At 49.0% G+C, this 21,427-nt stretch overlaps 1 protein-coding gene across 1 annotated transcript in view; it reads left to right on the top strand.

Annotated features, from left to right (window-relative positions):
• MAP4K4 (mitogen-activated protein kinase kinase kinase kinase 4) overlaps positions 1-21,427 on the top strand; it is a 180,378-nt gene that overhangs the window by 143,214 nt on the left and 15,737 nt on the right. Inside the window, 11 exon segments of the mRNA XM_036262518.1 lie at positions 2,928-3,014; positions 3,564-3,770; positions 4,656-4,796; positions 9,374-9,480; positions 10,720-10,874; positions 11,528-11,625; positions 13,381-13,556; positions 15,434-15,554; positions 16,524-16,715; positions 18,687-18,804; positions 19,117-19,287. Of these exon segments, the coding sequence (XP_036118411.1) occupies positions 2,928-3,014; positions 3,564-3,770; positions 4,656-4,796; positions 9,374-9,480; positions 10,720-10,874; positions 11,528-11,625; positions 13,381-13,556; positions 15,434-15,554; positions 16,524-16,715; positions 18,687-18,804; positions 19,117-19,287 (1,573 nt within the window).

The following is a 21,427-nucleotide window of genomic DNA, read 5'->3' as shown; positions in this document are numbered from 1 at the left end:
CTCAGGACATGCGAGTGCAAGTGCTGAGACACAGCTGGAGGTCTCTGTCTTTTGAAAAAAGACATAAATTGTTCTACTTTAGAAACCTTGAAACCAGAAAGAGGTCTGCACATAGTGTGGTGGCTGAGAAGTTTCCGAATACGTCTCACCTTCTGCATGAGTGCTGCAGACCTAGCACACCATTCTTACATGAAATTAAAAACCAACTGTGAGAACTTTCTTATGCATAGTGTTTGGAGCAGCCACTGGCTAGCTGCATGTTCACTATATCTGCATATAACTCGGGGTGTGCATGTGTACATTTTAGGAAAACTAACATTGTTATGTTTAACCAAGAAAAGATCAGATTTTAGTAATAGTTATAGCATTTTATTAATGCCAGGTAATAGTTTTCTTTAGAAATCTGTTCCTTGAGCCCTCTGTGCATACGGAACTGAGTCTCTGCCTGTGTCCTGTGTGCCTCCCAGCCTTTCAGGCCTGGGCAGGTCATTGCTGCTCAGGAGCTTGGAATAAAGGAAAAAAGGTACAGATGGGACCAATTTAAACAAAAGTTGAGATTCATACTTAAAGTGCTTTAAAACAATGGTATTAAGTTGCGAATTTGGCGGTTCAGTTATTATTCTTGATGCTGAGTATCCATCTGCCTTGGGTTTTCGGAGACGCTGGGCGCAGCCGTACCAGTGTTCCTGGGAATCTGCCTGCTGGCCTTGATGCATCAGCGCACTGACACTGTCGCCCAGTTAGCTGTGGTGTGTTTTGTTTTGTTTTGTTCCGCATTCTAATTTATACTTCAGGACTGCAAAGAAGAGAAAACATGCACTACATGCTCACAATTCGACTGTGAGAGGATGGTATGAAAATAATACTTAGTCTTTATTGTTCTAATGGCAGTCATTAGCTTTCGTGTATAGCAAGTATTCCTCACCTCTACAGAAAATAGCATCAGAAATTAGTTTTATTCAGCTTTCCTTATTCTGTTGCAAAATAAGTATTCGCATGTTAACAGTGCTGCGGGAAGCACTTCTGTGTGCATGTGTGTGCACGTGTGGCTATTCCGTGTGCGTGCGTGTGACTGTTCTGTACATGTGCGTGTGCACGTGTGTCTGTTTTGTGTGTGTTCATGTGCACGTGTGTCTGTTCTGTGTATGTGCATGTGCACGTGTGACTGTTCTGTGTTCACTGACTGGGTCAGGGCCTTGTGATTTGGATAGATGTGAATTTTCCAGTGGGCCTTGTGTTTTGAAGGCAAAAACAAATGAGTGTACTACTTGATCTTTTAATTTATGGTTTAATTCTGTCTAATTCCAAGAAGAGACGGGTTGGCAGGCAGAGCCTGTCTCAGTCACTGCTGAGGCAGCCACCCAGCCTGCTCAGGCCGCGCTCGGCACAGCAGGTGTCGTGGTGGCTCAGGCTCAGGTGTGCTGGGTGGGGTCAGGGCACATTTGCAGTGGTCTTGTGGGTGTGCTCTCCCCCAGTCTGGGTTTCTTTGGGGGGGTAGGGGGGAAGCTAAATTTTCTTGGTAAGACAAAGCTTTCTAAGGAAATTTATGTCATAATTCCTGTTAGCCAGCATTCTCTCAATTAGAATTAGTGGTTAACTGACACTTCTGTTCAGTTGCCGTTAGATGTGCAGTTTGGTGGACGTGATCGTCAGCAGTGACCTGAATTCCAGGGTAAAATTTGCCCTCACAGGCCCTCGTCCTACTGCCCTTCCAGAGTAGTTAGCTTCTTTCCCTGTTGAAAGGGAAGGAAACTTCTTTTGTCTGTAAAGTGTTTCTTCTTTCTGAAGTTATTTTCTATCTGTCTCATATTTGAGTCTCACAAAACCATCCTGAGAACTGGGAGAGAAGATTCTTGACAGTCATTTCTCAAGAGGAGCCTGGGGAAAGGGGGGCTGGGGGCTTACTGGAGGTTATGGGTGAAGGACTCTCGATTTCCCAGCCCATTAGATATGCAGGTAGATTCAGGGTTGGACTCATTCTCTTTATGTACACATTTTGATGTGTTTACCTGTGTTCGTTCTTTTTTTTTAATCCTCACCAGAGGATATTTTTCCATATTTTGTACAGATAGAGTGGGAGGGAGAGAGAGGAAGGAGAGAGAGAGAGAGAAACATCGACGTGAAGGGACACATCGAGTGGCCGCCACCCGCACGACCAACCAGCGCTGGGGACAAACTGCAACCGAAGTACGTGCCCTTAGCGGGAACCGGACCGGGGTCTCTCCGGACCGCAGGCCGATGCTCTAACCGCTGAGCCAAACTGGCCAGGGCACCTGTGTTCATTCTTTATCATTCTCTTCCCATTGGAAGCAAGTCACCCTGCCCCCTCCTTTCTTTCTCTCTCTCTCTCTCAACTCCCTCCACCACCCCATTGTGAGGTCATCAGACTGTGTTCCCAGACTGTGGCTTTCAGAATATAGCTATTCTAGGTACCTTCTGTATCACTGGAGAAAACACAAGTCATGTTTGTATTATTTTCATATTAAACAGGTTTTGGTTTGGGGTTTTAAAAATTGGCAACCCATGCTTGTTATAAATAATGCCTGAGAAGCAGACATTTATTAATGAGAACCCTTTGGTCTCCTAAAGGTAAACTCCTGATTTCTCCAGTGTCTGCCCTCCTAATAGGAACATCACAACCCTTCAAAACCCAGCATTTGTGTACAACAGCTATGATCTAACAGACATACTTCCAAATACCTGTGTGTATAGCATTGGGGTGCATGTCATCATTGATTCGACTCTTTAGGCCTTAGTGGCCAGTTTTTGAAGTTCTTGGGAAAATCCTTAGCAATAGCTTTTGTTAGCGATTCATCACTGAGTGAAGCACCACTACGGACAACTGGGCAGATGGTTCTTGGTGCCCGTCGGTGGTCTGCTGCGTTCTGCTTGGATAAACTGATTGCCGGGTGATTTCTGTGTGACAGGAGTATATCAGACGGCAGCTAGAAGAGGAGCAGCGGCACCTGGAAGTCCTTCAGCAGCAGCTGCTCCAGGAGCAGGCCATGTTACTGGTAACGCCCCGCGTCTGTCTGGTTCTGTAGCCCAGGGTGCGCGTCTACCCCTCCCCCGAGCTGGGCACCGCTGCTCATCACCAGACCACGCTGGTTAGTGCTGGGGCCGACAGGCTCGAGTGGAGACATCCTCTGTGGTCCTGCTGCCTGGGACACTTCCAGGTGGCTTTTATTTATTTACTCATTTCTCGTTAATAACCGTGCTTGCTTGGTAGGTAGGTAGGTTTTGAACAGAAGCTGGCATTCGGTGAGTGAGCGAGAGTGCCGAGGGCCGGCGGCTCAGAGCACTGCCACAGGGTTTCTGCCCAGCCCACTCTAGGTGCCTTTTGAAACCACTGCTACTGACATTGAATTGAACTCTCTGTGCCTCTGTCTAGTGATATTATTGTTATCAGCAAGCTGTCAGGTTTTCCACAGGTAATATGCTATTTAAAATCCCAACCACTTTGCTTTGTCACAAAACCTGGGGGAGGAAAGAGCTGAGAGACTGGAGAGGAGGCCAGCCCTCTGGCGCCCTGTAGATTGAGTGTTCTCCTCTCCCTCTCCAAGGAGTGCCGATGGCGGGAGATGGAGGAGCACCGGCAGGCAGAGAGGCTCCAGCGACAGTTGCAACAAGAACAAGCATATCTCCTGTCTCTACAGCACGACCACCGGAGGCCACACCCGCAGCCGCCGCCGCCGCAGGACAGGAGTAAGCCAGGCCGCCACGCCGCAGAGCCTAAGCCCCACTGCGAGCCCACCGACAGAGCTCGAGAGGTATCTGCTTCCCCGCGGGCTCCTGCGATGCTCATGCTCCAGGGGACATCGGTGCCGCTGAAGATGCATCCCCTCGCTTTTCAGCTGAGAAATTGAGGTTCTGGGAAATGAGGGGACTCGTCCAGGGTTCCTTGTCCAGTTAGCGTTTATCTGTAGAGCACCAGAGTGCCTCAGTTAACAGTTCTCAAGTGACTTGAACACTAAACTAAACAAAGAGGGGGAAGATTGTGTGGTAAATTGTTCCATAAAATGTAAATGAGGGGAATGGTGGCCTGGTTAACTGTTTATCCAGAACTTCATGAGGAGGAGGTGAGCCTGTAGCCTGATGCATTGACTTTTCAGTGATCTGAGTTGTCACTGAATTGGTGCATCTGGGAGAGCCCCCGCAGTAAGATGTGGCAAAGCAGTCACTGTTCTGGGATACAGGCAGATGGGGAGCCTGTCAGCCTCCCGAGTGGATCCTAGCCTGTAGGTGGCACCCCGCCACCAGTGCTGGCCTCACAGACAGTCGATTCCCGGAACCAGTGCTCTGGAATGCCCTTTTTTGCTGGAATGAAATGCATTTTGAATTCCTTTTGATCTGTTGGTCTAGTTGTTGTGGCACATTTAACTTTTTTCTAGCTTGTCACCCTCATGTGTAACCCTAGAACCCTTGCCAGGAGATCTTCAAGGCTGCCTCTTTAACTTTTATTCTCATAAGTATTTCTCTACTCTGCATCGAACCCTGGTCCTGCTTTATTTGCCTTCTCCCTTTTGAAGCTACCCCTTTCTTCTCTTGTAGTTGAAGTAAACAGAAAATGTGTCTTTGCTGTCTGTTCCCTGCCAGGCTTCCTTTGGTGTCTGCTCCCCACTAACCCTGAGCTGTCTTCTAATTCTCCGACGCAGGTGGAAGATAGACTTAGGAACACTAACCACAGCCCCCCTGAGGCGCAGTGTAAGCCGCCAGTGCCTTCCAGATCAGAGTCTTTTTCCAGTGGCAACTCCGAGTCTGTGCACCCCGCCCTGCAGAGACCAGCTGAGCCACAGGTAGTGACAGCCAGTGGCCATGAGCCGAGGCGTGCATGGTGGCTGAGCCACGGGCCTGCGGGCAGTGTTCCCATCGGTTGTGTTACCGCATTTAGAAAAGACACACAATCACACTAACCTGAAGAGGGCAGTGCATACCCTCAGTTGATAGGGAAAAGAAGGAATTTTTTAAAAGATTTTTGTTGATCTTATTAAGAATATCTAGATTCAGTGATTTCTTTTCTTAGTCTTCCTAACTCGGGTGTTCATAGATGAGTGTCATCTCATTCTAACATAAAGACTTTTTCAGTTTCGTTTTTAGAAAGTTAGTGTCACAAGCACACAGGGCAAACCAGCCTTTCTTCCCTGTGACCGTGGTGCCCCATGAGCCAGTGTCTGAGAGCTGTGGCCACCCCGAAGTGCCACCTGCAAGCTTTGTGTGTCCAGATGTGCATGTTTTCTTTTTTCCTGGGAAAAGGGCCTTTTATCAGATTCTCAAAAGGTTCACGGTCATAAAAACAGTAACAATCCTTTGGGTTAGGTGTGGCTTTCCCTGAAGCAGTAGGGGAAGGGCCCAGTTCTGCTGCTTGGCCACAGCCTCTGTGCTGCCCAGGTGAGGGAGACGCCGTGGCTCGAAGCCCTCTGGTCAGGGGCAGTGGACGGCAGAGGCCCATGGCGGGCTCCCAGAGCCCCGTTTTCTCGCTGAAAACAACAGACTGAGCCCTTGTGCTCTGTGCAGCTGTGTAACGCAGAACAGCGGAAAGAGTTGTGACATTTGCGTGTGTCGAGGGGCAGAGGTTCCTATTCTCGCGGTAGAAGTAGCTGTGGTGTTTTGAAAAGCAAATTCAAATGAGGATTCGAATGTTCTCCACAGTGAATACACCCAGTATGGAGGAATTTAAGGAGTAAAGAACCAGGACCTTACCATAAGTTGTGGGTGTGTGGAGGGCTGGGTGGTGGGGGTATCACGTGGGGTCAGCAGCTTCTTGGTTCACGGGAAGAGCGGATTCACGGGCCAGCTGGCTGCTCAGAGTAAGGGATGGGAAGGAAAAGGAAGCAAAGGAGAGCAGGGCAGGAAAAAGGGGAAAGGGAAGGGTAGATTAAGTTTGATGACGTTCCTAAGGGAGTCCAGGATTAACGTTTTTATTCTAAGTTAAACCTACCATAAATAGAAAATCTTTATCTATTTGGCCATTGACAGTTTAGAAAATAGGAGTTCCTGAATTACATAGACTACATTTTATGTTAATGACTAATTAATGTAGTGCCTCAAATAGTCCCCTTTCCTCTTTCTGTGTAAAGTCGATTCTGGCTGAAACACACACCTGTGAAAACATTCTCTTTGCGGGAAACATTTTTCAGGTAGGGCTCTATTCTAAAACTCATGTTTTAAAATTTATAGTTACAGATAATACTTTCAGCTCCGTGCTCTTCCAGACTCTGAATATGTAAACACTTCAGGCATCTGGGACTGCACCAACACTTTCATGTGACTCTCACCTAGTGGGACTGCACCAACACTTTCATGTGACTCTCACCTAGTGGGACTGCACCAGCACCTTCATGTGACTCTCACCTAGTGGGACTGCACCAACACTTTCATGTGACTCTCACCTAGTGGGACTGCACCAACACTTTCATGTGACTCTCACCTAGTGGGACTGCACCAACACTTTCATGTGACTCTCACCTAGTGGGACTGCACCAACACTTTCATGTGACTCTCACCTAGTGGGACTGCACCAGCACCTTCATGTGACTCTCACCTAGTGGGACTGCACCAACACTTTCATGTGACTCTCACCTAGTGGGACTGCACCAGCACCTTCATGTGACTCTCACCTAGTGGGACTGCACCAACACCTTCATGTGACTCTCACCTAGTGGGACTGCACCAACACTTTCATGTGACTCTCACCTAGTGGGACTGCACCAACACTTTCATGTGACTCTCACCTAGTGGGACTGCACCAGCACCTTCATGTGACTCTCACCTAGTGGGACTGCACCAGCACCTTCATGTGACTCTCACCTAGTGGGACTGCACCAGCACCTTCATGTGACTCTCACCTAGTGGGACTGCACCAACACTTTCATGTGACTCTCACCTAGTGGGACTGCACCAACACTTTCATGTGACTCTCACCTAGTGGGACTGCACCAACACCTTCATGTGACTCTCACCTAGTGGGACTGCACCAACACCTTCATGTGACTCTCACCTAGTGGGACTGCACCAGCACCTTCATGTGACTCTCACCTAGTGGGACTGCACCAGCACTTTCATGTGACTCTCACCTAGTGGGACTGCACCAACACCTTCATGTGACTCTCACCTAGTGGGACTGCACCAGCACCTTCATGTGACTCTCACCTAGTGGGACTGCACCAGCACCTTCATGTGACTCTCACCTAGTGGGACTGCACCAACACGTTCATGTGACTCTCACCTAGTGGGACTGCACCAACACGTTCATGTGACTCTCACCTAGTGGGACTGCACCAACACCTTCATGTGACTCTCACCCAGAACTCGTAAAGCTGAAACTAATTTTGAATCTTGCTCTTGGGAAGGTTGAATCAATTGTGATTTGGCATTTCCAATTTTCATTAAATGCATTGATCTTTTTTATACACACACACATGTAGCTGGAATTATGTAAATTGCAATATTGAACACATATTTTAAAACAGTAAAATAAACTTTAAAGAAAATACAGATTATTTCAGAGATTGTTTTCCCAGTTTAAAAGCAACCAGATAAACTCAGTTAATAAGTAATTGTCAAAGAGAAGGTCAATTTAGGGAATCATAGTAGTGAATATTTCTAAGGAAATTAAAGTTCTTTTTTTCCTAACTAGTATGAAGACGTATGGAAATCTAGGGTTTAAGTTTTTTAAGACTTGGGAGAAGAACGAACGAAAATTGTTGGTGTATTTGAAAAGTTGGCTGTTTTTAAGTTATTCTATTGTAGTCTGTTAAAACATAAGGGGTTTGTCTTTGCTCATTAAATGTTCTGTTTTACTGTTACTTGGTCAGAAATCTTATACTGCCAGGTAATAGGAGGGCGGGTAGATAGGTCTCCTGTGTGCAGGGTTCATCCTGTGGCCCCCCACCCCCCAGTCCAGTCTCGGCTTTGACATGGACATGCATGTGGACATACTGACCCATCCAGACCAGAGGTCGATAGCCTTTTGTTGTCTTTTAATCTTCATGTTTACTGCGATCTGTAATGTTTGTCTGGATATTAAAAGTTTCCTTTCTAAGTGTACATTTGTTCTTTTCTGCATATTGTGTTCCCCAGATCACTTCTTCACTTTAAAGCATAACTGTTGCTGCCTGGCTTACCTAATGTTACAGCACCCAGTTGCATTCCCCAGTTCCTGCTTTGGATTTGGTATTGACCAGAAAAGCATTTTATGCAGAACGCATTGAATGTTTTGTGTTTTGTTTTCTTGTAAGGTACAGTGGTCCCACCTGGCATCTCTCAAGAACAGTGTTTCCCCTGTCTCGAGATCCCATTCCTTCAGTGACCCTTCTCCTCCCAAATTTGCACACCACCATCTTCGCTGTCAGGACCCATGTCCACCTTCCCGCAGCGAGGTGCTAAGTCAGAGTCCTGACTCTAAGTCGGAGGTGCCTGACCCCACCCAAAAGGCTTGGTCTAGATCAGACAGTGGCGAGGTGCCTCCAAGGGTAAGGAGCAGAAAGACAGATGTGTGCTGCTTTTTTCTTTTTATTATTTTTTAAAATTATTTATTTTAATTGAGGGTATGGTGACGTCACCGGAGTTAAGGGGCAATGCAATTTCAAAGGAACTTTTTGCGCGGGAGAAAATTCCAGTGGGGCTGCTCCATCCCGCCCGAGGCAGTCGGCCAGCACTTCCTGTGGTTGTTGGCTTGATGCTTAAACACTAGGTAACAGAATAAGAGTGAGTCTGTAAAGAATGTGCTTTTAGAACAAGTAGAATCAAAATATATTTTAGCAGTTGGCTAAAATATAAAAGTTTATACAGAAGTAACAAATTATTTTGCAACATAAACCGTTATCCAGATTTTCAGAAAAGATCTTACTTATAAGGAAAAAACCATTAACAAAAATTTCAAAAACGAGTATTTTTCTTTTTCAATTGAGGAAGTTTTTTTTTGTTTGTTTTGCTTTAAAATACTTTTTAATTTTTAATTTTTTTGATAATTACTTAATGGTGAAATCAGACTCAAGGCACATTTTGGTTTGTTTTCCCTCCACTTGGAATATGCTTCCCCGGAGTGTTTTCTTGCTTCCTGCCAGTCTTTGTTTCCTACTGATCCACTTGCAGACATTGTTTGGTTTCTTTGAGCTTATTTTCTGATTCTCACGTTATCTTAGCAAAGTGCTTTGTATGTCCCCTGCCACCAGACTTTGGTCCCAACACCCTCTGAATGCCGCAGAAGCATGGCGGGGCTCCGTCCTGGCTCCTTGGACGCCTCTGGCGGGCGGAGAGTGAGCAGGGGGCGCGGGGCGGTGGTAGGGAGGCTACCGTCATCAGGACTTTTGGTAGGGAAATCTTCTTTCTCCCTGTGTTTTCAAGAATTTAAGAGCCGTCTTTCTGCCCAAAGGTTCCTGTGAGAACGACGTCACGCTCCCCTGTTCTGTCCCGTCGGGATTCCCCGCTGCAGGGCAGTGGGCAGCAGAACAGCCAGGCCGGTCAGAGAAACTCCACCAGGTAAAGGCAGACGCTCACGCTCATGAGCAGGTGTACTGCATGGCCACCTGTAGTCTGTCATCTTTTTTCACAAAAATGTCCATAAACAGGGATGTTCTGGGGCAAAGAGATCAGTTTATAAAGGAAAAACTGCCATAAACTTTATTAACCTGAGTAACATCACATTGATCTCTAGTGAAAAGAGGTCTGAAGCTGACTGTGTACTGTGGCAGCCTTAAAGTGAGACTGCTCCTGCCTGTGAGAGTCAGTGGCTGGAGCAGCGGGCAGCCCGGGCAGAAGTGATAGGAGGCCCTGGAGAGCTCACTGGTTGCCCTGCAGTCCACAGGAACTGGTCACTAACCAGATACTGTTTGTAGATGCTCCCACTGTTCTGTCCTGCAGGCAGCTGTTAGCCACATGAGGCTAGTGGCTACTATGTTACACAGCTAATTTTAAATTTAACTTTATAAGAATAAACTTAATTTTTTTGGTGACACTGGCCATGTGTCAAGTGTTCATAGCCACAGAGATAGCTAGGGCTGCCATGTCCTGCCGCTCGGCCATAGACCCTCTTCGCCAGTGCAGTACGCTCACTGACCAGGGTGTTCTAGAGGAGGAAGGGTCCTGTGTTGCGTGTGTTGTCCTTGACCCTTACTGAGCCTCTGGGCTCGCTCTGTGCATGCGGCACCTTGGTGGGCGGTAGTCCAGAAGTGGCAGAGAACCTTCTTAGTCCTTAAGTGAGCAGGGACTGTGGGTTCTCCCATGACTGAGTCTGCTCAGCTCCTCCCTAGTGAACTTGCCCTCTGCATGCAGGGACACGTCGAGCCAGTGTTCCCTGTCACATTTCAACACCGCTCATGCAGAGTAGTATATGCATAAGGGTCAGTTTTTGAGGCCAGTGATGATTGGCTGGGAGCAGCAGCCTGGAAACAGTATCATTTTGTGCATAATTTGTAAAAGTAGAATTTTTTATAATAATGTGGCTATGACAGAAAGGGACACTTCTAGACCAAGCAGTTGCATTTCCTCTCATGCCTACTTAGGATTTTGGGTCCGCTAATGGCAGAGTATCTTTTAGCACTTTTGGTTTGTTAGGATGTCTGAGATAAAACCCATGAAGAACGTTGTCACTTCTGGTGCGTCTGATGTTAAGTGTCGCTTGCAGGCCGTTTCTCTCATCACCCCTGTATTGCATGCACTTGTTTGTAACCGGATGCTGCCTCTTGGGATAATGCATAGCTCTTCTCTCTTCTTTTCCAGCAGCAGTATCGAGCCCAGGCTGCTGTGGGAGAGAGTGGAGAAGCTGGTGCCCAGGCCTGGCAGTGGCAGCTCCTCGGGCTCCAGCAACTCAGGATCCCAGCCTGGCTCCCACCCTGGGTCTCAGAGTGGCTCTGGGGAACGCTTCCGAGTGAGATGTAGGGGGCCTTTCTGTTCTCTGTCCCTGTTCACCACATTGGGCTGATGGGTGCTGCACACCCCTTAGTCTTGTACACAGACCTGTGGTTTTGCACGTCATGGGCAGTCACCCTCGTGTCAGCAACAGGCATCACTTTCGAGAGCTTACTCACACCATGAGCACTTTACCTGCGGTGTCTCATTTTTTTACAGTAACCCCATGAGATAGATTTATCGTCTTCATTTGACAGATTACAATAGCTGTGATGCAGTGAGATTAAGTAATTCGTCCAAGGTGATTTAGCTTAATGTCTGAGCTAAAATTTGAACCTACTTCTTTCATTATAGACTCCATCGATATTGTCATCAATATTGGTCATTTAAACCTACTCTTAATACTAGATTAGTGAAACTTCCCTCTGCATTGTTACTGATTAACAAGGTGCTGTGAGCACGTGTTGAGTAGAGTGTGGTGATGACGGAGTCTGAGTGCGAAGTCAAAGCCCTGGAGTCCACACCTGTGTGTGGAGACAGACCCTGCCATGTGTGGGGCTAACGGCAGTGGGCAGGGATGAGGGGGAGAGAAACAGAGACTGATGGGCCGGGTCTGCCTTGTAGCATCATCTGGGTGTTTGTACATATCTACTTTTCTTGTCTCTCTTGAATTTCACAGCATCATCCAAATCTGAAGGCTCTCCATCTCAGCGCCTTGAAAATACAGCGAAAAAAAATGAGGACAAAAAAGAAGTGTTTAGACCTCTGAAGCCTGCTGTAAGAATTGCACAAAATCAAATTCACTTATTTGAAGTTTGAGTGACATCTTTCTATTAAAAATACGTAGTTGAGAGGCACAGTCCTTTCTGCGGGCCCCTTACAAATTTGAGGAGTTAGAATGAATGTCATCAGCCTCAGACACATTTGTGCCCCCTTCCAACTTAGTCATTAAAAACTATAGAGGAAAGAAAAGCCTTTTATCTTTTCCGTTGCCTTAGCCTTTACACATTCTTGATGAGTTAGGCATTTATAATACTTACTGGCTTTTAGAACAAATCTTTTCTGTTGTTTTTTAAAAATCACCTGTTCTTTAAGTTCCACCTGTTGGTACCTAGAGACAGCTGTGACCTTCTCATACTTCTCCTTTAACCCTGTCGCACTGACTGGCCTGTCTGCACACATGCGGAACTGTGAGCCTGTTGGAACTGTGACTTCCTGCTTGAGCTGAGCTCTGTGCTCTGTCTCCCCCTCTCTCCCATGCTTCCTGGTTGTGCACGCTTGCTCCCTGGCCATGGCACCGCCGCTGGACTGCAGAGTGAAGTGGTAAGCCCCATCTCTGGACAGCGCAGAGGACCATTCTAACTGTCTTTTAGCTTATATTCCATCTACACTGCTTTTCCTTCCTCGGTTCACCTTTTGCTTTTCTAAAATGAAAAACCCTAAACTTCTGCTTCATTTTTTTAACACGTAAAATTTGCTGCATACGTTTTTAATTATTAAGTATGCTTTTATATATTTAAAAAAGCTTCTTAAAAAGTCACAACTGTAGTCATAAAATGGTTAGCAAGGTTCAAGATCTTTACTCATCACTGTGATTTCAGAGGCTCATCTCAGAAAAGAAACATGCTCTTCACTGGGGAGAAGAAGAAAACTGTTGAAACTGAAAAAACAAACAAGCAAGCAAACAAAACACAAGGAAAAGTGGCTACATAGCCTGCTTTGTAAAATGTCATTGTTTGAAAATAAAATTCCCAAGTAGAAAGATACACTTTAGAGTTCTATATGAAAATGTAGAATGTGAATAATAATGGAAATTATATTTGGATAATTGAGTCTTAAAATACCTCAATATAGAATAGTAAAGGGAAATGATTTCTTTTCTCTCTGATGTTCACCTTCATTGGCACTGTTGCAGGGTAATGATTTGCAAAGTGAATGAGGCAGGGACAGGTGCCTGGCTGGCCCCTCCCACCTGCCCACAGCAGCACTGTCACCCCACTATCATTTTTAGGATGTGGCACCTCGTTAACTGGTGAAGCAAGATGTGGATGGTATACTGGTGCTCAGTTCACTCATTTTCTGTAGGTTTCAAATTTCTAAAGATAAAAGTTGAAGTTGAAAATAAAAACTTCAAGTACCTACTTAAATGGGCCTCTTTAACTAGAATCTTGCTTTATGGGTAATCTTAAAAGAAGACTGTTACATAGGCAGGTATCTTGATAACAAATTCAAGGATCTGTCTGCACACATTTGTTGATTGAGAGTTTTATTTTATGGTTGAGAGAAATACTATTAGGTTATCATAAACATATTATTATGGCTTCTGGTTTGAGATTTGAACCCAGACTTTTTGGTTTTTTCTGTCAGAAGCTGTAAGAGTTCACCTTCCTACGATGTTGGTAAACACTGGAACACGTGGTTTTATAAAACCGATGATGTGGCTATTAATAGTTAAAGTGAAGAACTACTCATTCCTTCAGTTTTCCTCCTCCACCCCACCCCTCAGCCTGACTCTTCTGTCCTCTGCCATAGGATTTGACTGCACTGGCTAAAGAGCTGCGAGCGGTGGAGGATGTGCGACCCCCACACAAAGTGACCGACTACTCCTCATCCAGCGAGGAGTCTGGGACCACTGACGAGGAAGACGACGACGCCGAGCAAGAAGGGGCTGGGGAAACCACGTCCGGACCGCAGGACACCAGAGCAGTGTCAGTCTGAGTGTACTTGAGAAAGGATGAGAGTCCCCACTGAGTCTTCCCCTGGGGACCACCGGTTCCCTAATGAGCTTCCATGAGCCAGCGATGTACAGTTTGTGGCTTGGTGCAGGCGCGCTCAGGAGTGGAACGCGGGGTGTGGGTCAGCCGCAGGCTCTCTTGGGAGTGGAACGCGGTGTGTGGGCCCGGGCGCAGGCGGCCTCGGGAGTGGAACGCGGTCCGTGGGCCAGGCGCAGGCGGCCTCGGGAGTGGAACGCGGTGTGTGGGCCCGGGCGCAGGCGGCCTCAGGAGTGGAACGCGGTGTGTGGGCCCAGGCGCAGGTGGCCTCGGGAGTGCAACGCAGTCCATGGGCCGGGCGCAGGCGGCCTCGGGCGTGGAACGCGGTGTGTGGGCCCGGGCGCAGGCGGCCTCGGGAGTGGAACGTGGTCTGTGGGCCGGGTGCAGGCGCACTCAGGAGTGGAACGCGGTCCGTGGGCCGGGCGCAGGCTCCCTCGGGGGTGGAACGCGGTGTGTGGGCCCGGGCGCAGGCGGCCTCGGGCGTGGAACGCGGTCCGTGGGTCGGGCGCAGGCGCACTCAGGAGTGGAACGTGGTGTGTGGGCCCGGCGCAGGCGGCCTCGGGAGTGGAACGCGGTGTGTGGGCCCGGGCGCAGGCGGCCTCGGGAGTGGAACGCGGTCTGTGGTCCCGGGCGCAGGCGGCCTCGGGCGTGGAACGCGGTCTGTGGTCCCGGGCGCAGGCGGCCTCGGGCGTGGAACGCGGTGTGTGGGCCCGGGCGCAGGCGGCCTCGGGCGTGGAACGCGGTGTGTGGGCCCGGGCGCAGGCGGCCTCGGGAGTGGAACGTGGTCCGTGGGCCGGGTGCAGGCGCACTCGGGAGTGGAACGCGGTCCGTGGGCCGGGTGCAGGCTCCCTCGGGGGTGGAACGCGGTGTGTGGGCCCGGGCGCAGGCGGCCTCGGGCGTGGAACGCGGTCCGTGGGCCGGGCGCAGGCTCCCTCGGGAGTGGAACGCGGTCTGTGGTCCCGGGCGCAGGCGGCCTCGGGAGTGGAACGCGGTCTGTGGTCCCGGGCGCAGGCGGCCTCGGGCGTGGAACGCGGTGTGTGGGCCCGGGCGCAGGCGGCCTCGGGCGTGGAACGCGGTGTGTGGGCCCGGGCGCAGGCGGCCTCGGGAGTGGAACGTGGTCCGTGGGCCGGGTGCAGGCGCACTCGGGAGTGGAACGCGGTCCGTGGGCCGGGCGCAGGCTCCCTCGGGGGTGGAACGCGGTGTGTGGGCCCGGGCGCAGGCGGCCTCGGGCGTGGAACGCGGTCCGTGGGTCGGGCGCAGGCGCACTCGGGAGTGGAACGTGGTGCGTGGGCCCGGCGCAGGCGGCCTCGGGAGTGGAACGCGGTGTGTGGGCCCGGGCGCAGGCGGCCTCGGGCGTGGAACGCGGTCTGTGGGCCCGGGCGCAGGCGGCCTCGGGCGTGGAACGCGGTCTGTGGGCCCGGGCGCAGGCGCACTCGGGAGTGGAACCCGGTGTGGGCTCGGCGCAGGCGGCCTTACACGCACATGTGCGCCTGCATGTCAGTTCCTTGCACCAGGTCCCAACGTGTAGTTTATTTTTTCTTTTTAATTTGAAGATACAATCAAAGAGAAATTTCAGATTGGTTTTACTACTTAAGTTAATGATAAGCATTCATTCGAATTTTTTTGCTCAAAAGCAAACTGTACTGTCAGGAACTTATCTGTTGAAGGGAAAGTGCTAAGTATTTGTTTTCCTTAAGGAAATGTTCTACCTGTAGTCTGACCTGTTTAATGAGTTTGAGAAGGTGAAAAGTATGAACAGAATATTCTCAATTAACAGTATTTATGGTCCTTCACTTTTGGATTTTTCTCAATAGGTCAGCTCTGAATTTGAGCAATGGTGAAACGGAATCTGTGAAAACCATGATTGTCCATGACGACGTGGAAAGTGAACCAGCCCTGACGCCGTCCAAGGAGGGCACGCTGATTGTCCGCCAGGTACCCGTGTCTCCTCGTCACTGTCAGAGGCTGAGCTGCTCCTGTGGTCATTAACCCACTTGCTCCTTCACTCACTCATGCTGTTTCTACATGGTCATCTGTCTCATGTCAGCCAGGCCAGGGGTGAAGGGTCTGGGCTCGGGAGGCAGGTGTGTGCTGCATGACAGGTAGCCTGCAGTCCACCCGCATCGCTGCTCTGCATGCTCTGCGGCAGCCCTCATCCGACACCGCGCCGAGTCCCAGTCTGCGCCTGGCAGTAGAAAAGCCACAGGGTGTTCTTCAGGAGGCTGTGGGGCGGGGGACAGCACCTCGTCTGTAGCAGAGCAGCCTAATGGCCCCACAGAGAGCTTTCAGCTCTGCGAGTCCGCAGCTGCGGTGGCTGGGAGGTTCTCTGGTGTGTTCCAAAATGTTAGTTTCCTTCCTGTTGATGGTTAATGTGTCCCGCCCGGATGTGCTCAGTTTGGATGATTCAGTTACCACTGCTCATTGCTTAGCTGAGCTGTATGGAAAGTGATCTTCTTCTCCTCTAAATAGAACAGGGCACCTACCCAGCGCTTTGGACTTTTCCCTGAGTGTGTCTCATGCTGGGTGATGCATTCAGGTGGAAAGTGAGAAGAATGTGGGAAAGACCAGGATTTAGAGAAGTGACAGGTATTTTCTAGAGCTTTAGACAGAAAGATCTGAAAAGAAAGACACTGCTGGTGACTCGGTGACAGCAGCTGGAGCTCAGATGTGCCCACTCGGCTCGCCCAGGCCTGATGCCACTTGCTGAGGCGCACAGTGCTCCGTTGGCTCAGCTTAGACACTTAGCAAGGATGTGGGAGCAGCTCCATGGGCTCCTCCGGTCTCCCCCGGATGCGGGAGCAGTTTGAGAGGTCACACTGCACCTGAGCAAAGCCAGTTATCAGTAGGGTCATAGGCAATTTCAGCAGCGCTTGAGCGAGACAAGTGTGCCTGTTTTTTCTACAGAGTACAGTTGACCAAAAGCGTGCCAGCCATCATGAGAGCAATGGCTTTGCCGGTCGCATTCACCTCTTGCCAGATCTCTTACAGCAAAGCCATTCCTCCTCCACTTCCTCCACCTCCTCCTCCCCATCTTCCAGCCAGCCGACACCCACCATGTCCCCACAGACACCCCAGGACAAGCTCACTACTAATGAGGTATGTCTTGCACCACCAAGCTGGCTGCTCTCCTAGGGTTAGACCAGCACTGCCTAGTAGTTAGTTTGCAGAGGAAACCTTTTCAACACCCCTACCCTGCCTTCCCCACCCGCTTTCTTCTGTCACCTACCCTTCTCCCCGACCCCCAAGTAACATGTTTCAGATCCGCATACAAACCTCATAACCTGGATCAGTCCCCCTCCAACCTGCCAGTTCACCGTTCCCTTTCTCTAGATCAGTGTAGTTGCATGGCTTTCTGTATTCAGTTTATTTTTAAAAGTCTAAAGTGATTGCTGTGTTCTCAGATCCATTATGTATTTGACATGAAACTCTTAGAATCATTTGTGGAATCTTTCTTATTTTTATCCAATAAATAAAACAGAAAGAGTTGGTTACGTACACTTGACCTTATCTGGACAAACTTGTCATCAGAACAGGAGTTTTATTCAAACAGGGCTGGATTGCTCTCTACGTGGGAGGTATCGTGGGTTGGTTACTCTGTTTTCACCAACCCTGTTCAAGGATTTCTTTCCCCGAACTTCATAGTCGTTCAGAGTTAAAGAAGAGGCCAAATGTTTTTTGGGGAAACCTAAAAATTTAGGATGCTATGCAAGAAGGTCTTAGTGTGTTTTTAATTTAAAGCTTTGAATGGGGAAGCCTGTGTGCTCACTCGAAGGCTTGGCTGTGGTGCTCTCTCTCGTGCTAGCTGGGCGATTCTTTGCTCTTTGGAACAGGGTTGTGCCCCCCCCCCCCCCCACACACACACACAAGTACAATGGCAGAGTGCACCTTGAGCACCTGTCCCTGAATTCAACAAGTGATTGGATTTCATAGGAGGTTTGACTTATGCATTTGTCTAATAGTCGAAGGAGGTTAAAAGTGACACGTAGCTCAGCCAGTCTTGTTGCTGTGAACATCTAGCTGCTGGCCCGCCCACCTGCTTCAGCTGTGATTCCCTCGTTGGGAAGTATCAGAATGACCCTCTCCCCTGAGGAGCAGGGGCAAGTCGACTGCTTCCAAGGCAGGCTGAGCATCAGGTTGGCCATTGGCTGGACTGGCCACTGATCATGGGACAAGGGCAGGACACCTGCTAGCAGGCAGCATAGTTAGCTGGGAGCAGAGAGCCCGGGAGCCGAGGAAGGCATGGGCTGTGGGCACGGTGACCTCAGCTGCCCCGGTGGGAGAAAGGGTACAGGACAGAAGTGCGCAGACACGTTCTTTTTCTCCAGTGATTTATCCCACCTGCACGCACATTCCTCCTTGTATTTATATTTCAACTTTGCTCCATTTTGCTCTAATGTACAGTATTTATTATAACCCTTAACTCACTAAACTGGCAAGTTTATTTTTCTGTTTGTTTTGTTTTTAATTGTCATTACATTTTCACTTAACAATTTGTTTCACTTTCCTTGTGTTTTCTTCTCTTAAGTTACATTATTAACCAAAACACATGCTCCTAAAAGAGCAAGGACTAGGCTTTTGTCATTTGCACCTTCACTAATGAGCCCTGTTTGACACGGGTTTAATGACGATGCATCCGAATGATGGTAGCCAATGCTTCTGTAGCTGTCTGGCAAGAGGCTTACTTTATAATATATGATAAAAAATTAAGATTTGTCAAGATTCCAACATAAATTAGTTGGACTTTTTTGGACAGGAGAGTAAATTCAGAAATTGATGAACTGAGATCAAGGCATTTCAAACCTCCTGTAGGAGTTTTTGTTATCCTTGTTTAAAAAACTGGGAGCGTGGAGTGCAGACCTCATGGGTAGCAGGCGGCGTCCCTGTCTTGGGAGCATGCTCCCGAGAAGAGCCACGAGCACGCGGAGGCCCCTCGAGAGCCCGCTGCAGGGCCGTGCCAGGGCCAGCGCCTTGCATTGGGAAGCAGTGCAGTGTAGGAGTGGGTTGAACTGTTATAACGTTTGTCTTTATCATGTCATTGTATTAATAAAACTGAAATTTACATTGCAGACTCAGTCCGCTAGTAGCACACTCCAGAAACACAAATCCTCCTCCTCCTTTACACCTTTCATAGACCCCAGATTACTGCAGATCTCTCCATCTAGCGGGACAACAGTGACTTCTGTGGGTAAGTAAAGCAGCTGCTGGGAAGCAGCTGACAACAGGACTTGGTCCTTTTGCGCTGCTCTTTCCAGTGGCTTATGCGGCATGGTGGCACCGTGGCTCGGGCCTCGGGCACACGAAGCCCATCCCGCTTGCATTGCCTTGTTTGCAGTGAGCTGCATGGTTGGTTTCCTCTCTCCATATTCATCTCCTACCAATTCATCTTCCTGGACAAAACCTCAGTTGTGGCACACGAGTGTTTCCTCAGTGATGTGGGGGAGGGAGGCAGGCAGTGTTGGCATGTACAGAAAGTAATTTCACGTGTCCTGTGTTTCAGTGGGATTTTCCTGTGATGGAATGAGACCAGAAGCCATAAGGCAAGATCCGACCCGGAAAGGCTCAGTGGTCAATGTGAATCCAACCAACACTAGGCCACAGAGTGACACCCCAGAGATCCGCAAATACAAGAAGAGATTTAACTCTGAGATTCTGTGTGCTGCCTTGTGGGGTAGGTGTCTCGCAGCTGAGCGGGCCTTTTGGTCCTATTCCAGTCGGTAGATTGGCTTTCAGAGAAATCCGCGGGGACAGTGTGGGGACTTTTTGAAGAGCTGTCGACAGATGAGATGGCAGACGTCTGTGATCCCATCCCTGTTCCTCTGCGCGGTCTGCAGGCCCCTGATTCTGCTATCGGGTATTGGAAAGAATGACTCATCTCCATTTCTTCATGTAAAGAAGCAAAGTAAAAAGAACGGAGAAATTTTTTGAATTGCTTTTTGTTCATTGTTCCCATTGAACACATTTTCCCTTGTGCTCTGTGCCTTGGGCCTGACATTCAGCTGAAGCTTCTGAATGCAGTCTGCCACTGGCCACATCTGCGAGGGCGCGGACCCTTCACCTGCTGCACACTCGCCGTGTGTGTGACGCCCTTCGAGAGGAGAGCGGGCCACGCACAGGGCTCGGGGTCTGCATTCTGACGCTCGTTTCTCTGCCATCCCTCGTCTGTCCCCTCCTCACTCCCACAGGTCCTGCTCCTGGGCATAGTTGTTTTTGTTCTCCTCCTCCCTGCATTCCAGAGCTGCTCTAACAGGGACCCTGCTTCTACTCAGAGACATTTCTCACACTTTGACATTGCAAGCACAGACGGGTAGGACACATGCAGTGCATTCGTTGGTTTGAGTCCATAGCACACTTTCCTTAACATGGGTGTTCCTGGAATGTCCTCGACAGCCGCTGCACCCCCACAGGCACCGAGCCAGCTCCCCTTCCCCACCCTGCCACCCCACTTGCCTGAATGATCCAGGCTCACACCAGAGCCGCGGCATTCACCTCTGACCCTCAGGGTGCTCCTCATCCTGTTGTTGAAGAAGGGCCATGCAACGGATAGACTTTCCTCCTCGCCACCTCTGGGCCTTATCATTCCCTGACCTCTCTTTCCCCTCATAAGCTCCTGCTCAGCCCACTCCCAAGGGTCAGGAAGGGCTGTCACCACCCTTTGCAGACACACCTACTTGCTTTTTTATTCCTTGAGGTCTGGATTTTGTCCTTGTCACTGCTAGTACAGTGATACCTCGGTTCTCGAACGCCTTGACTTTCGACCAAATCGGTATTCGACCAGGAGATTCGAGAAACTTTTGTCTTGGAATCCGAACAAATATTTGGAACTCGAACTTCCGAGATGAGCCGAGTTGAGCCGAATGGCGTTCATTCGGCCCAGCGCGCCTTGCTCGCGTCCTCAGTGTGAGTGCAGAGAGAGAGTCACGCTTTGTGCAGAGAGTCACGCTTTACACTGAATTTAACCCTTAGACATACTGTACACTTTTATTTCTTGTTGAGACTTACGTTTTTCTACATATTATATACAAATTAGGCCAGTAAATAGGCATTTTCTGGGGCTTGGAACGAATTAATCCAGTTTCTATTATTTCCTATTGGGTTTCATTGCTTCGGTTCTCGAACAGTTTGGTTCTCGACCGTCCTCCTGGAACGAATTATGTTCGAGAACCGAGGTATCACTGTATTTTAAACCCCCTAGTGTTCATAAGGACGTTTCTTCATTAGCCTTTGTAGGTGAAGGAGACAGTAGCCACGGGGGCTTCGGGCTCAGGCGCCCACCGCGGGCATGCCACCAGACACGAATGTGTCGGTCCAGTGTGGAAACAGTGTTAAATGTATTAATTTTTAGGAATTGAAGTTATTTTTGTCCATAATTTTCTGCTGGGAGCAATCTCACACTTAACTTTATGTTCCTCTTGTGTCCTGCAGATGAACGGGCCCCATTCTCCAAGCCATTAACAAATTTTTTTTAACTAAAATCCTTCTTTTTCCTAACTAACTTTTTTAATACCTCTGAGAAAACTAGGAGAGTATCTCGAAGCATACATTTTTAAAAACAAAGTGGAACTTTCCATTCTATCAGTATGTTAAAAGAAGAGATTGGGAGGTGTCTTCGAGTTGAAATACGTTCTATAAATCATATTTGAGTTGCTCCCTGGCTGGGGCGCAGCAGCAGGGGGCGCCCTCCTCTGCCTGTGATGGTGTCATGAGTTACCTGTTAAATTAGAAACAAGCCTCTTGAAGTCTTAGACCCAGAAAAGGTAAAACAGGTTCTGTGAGAGGTGTAGCCAGGAGGGGAAGAGCCGGAGGGCTCT

The sequence above is a fragment of the Molossus molossus genome, unplaced genomic scaffold, assembly GCF_014108415.1.
Source record: "Molossus molossus isolate mMolMol1 unplaced genomic scaffold, mMolMol1.p scaffold_m16_p_15, whole genome shotgun sequence".
In the NCBI taxonomy this organism is placed as follows: Eukaryota; Metazoa; Chordata; class Mammalia; order Chiroptera; family Molossidae; genus Molossus; species Molossus molossus.
The sequence above is the reverse complement of the archived record's forward strand: the minus strand, read 5'-3'. Positions and strand labels throughout refer to the sequence as shown.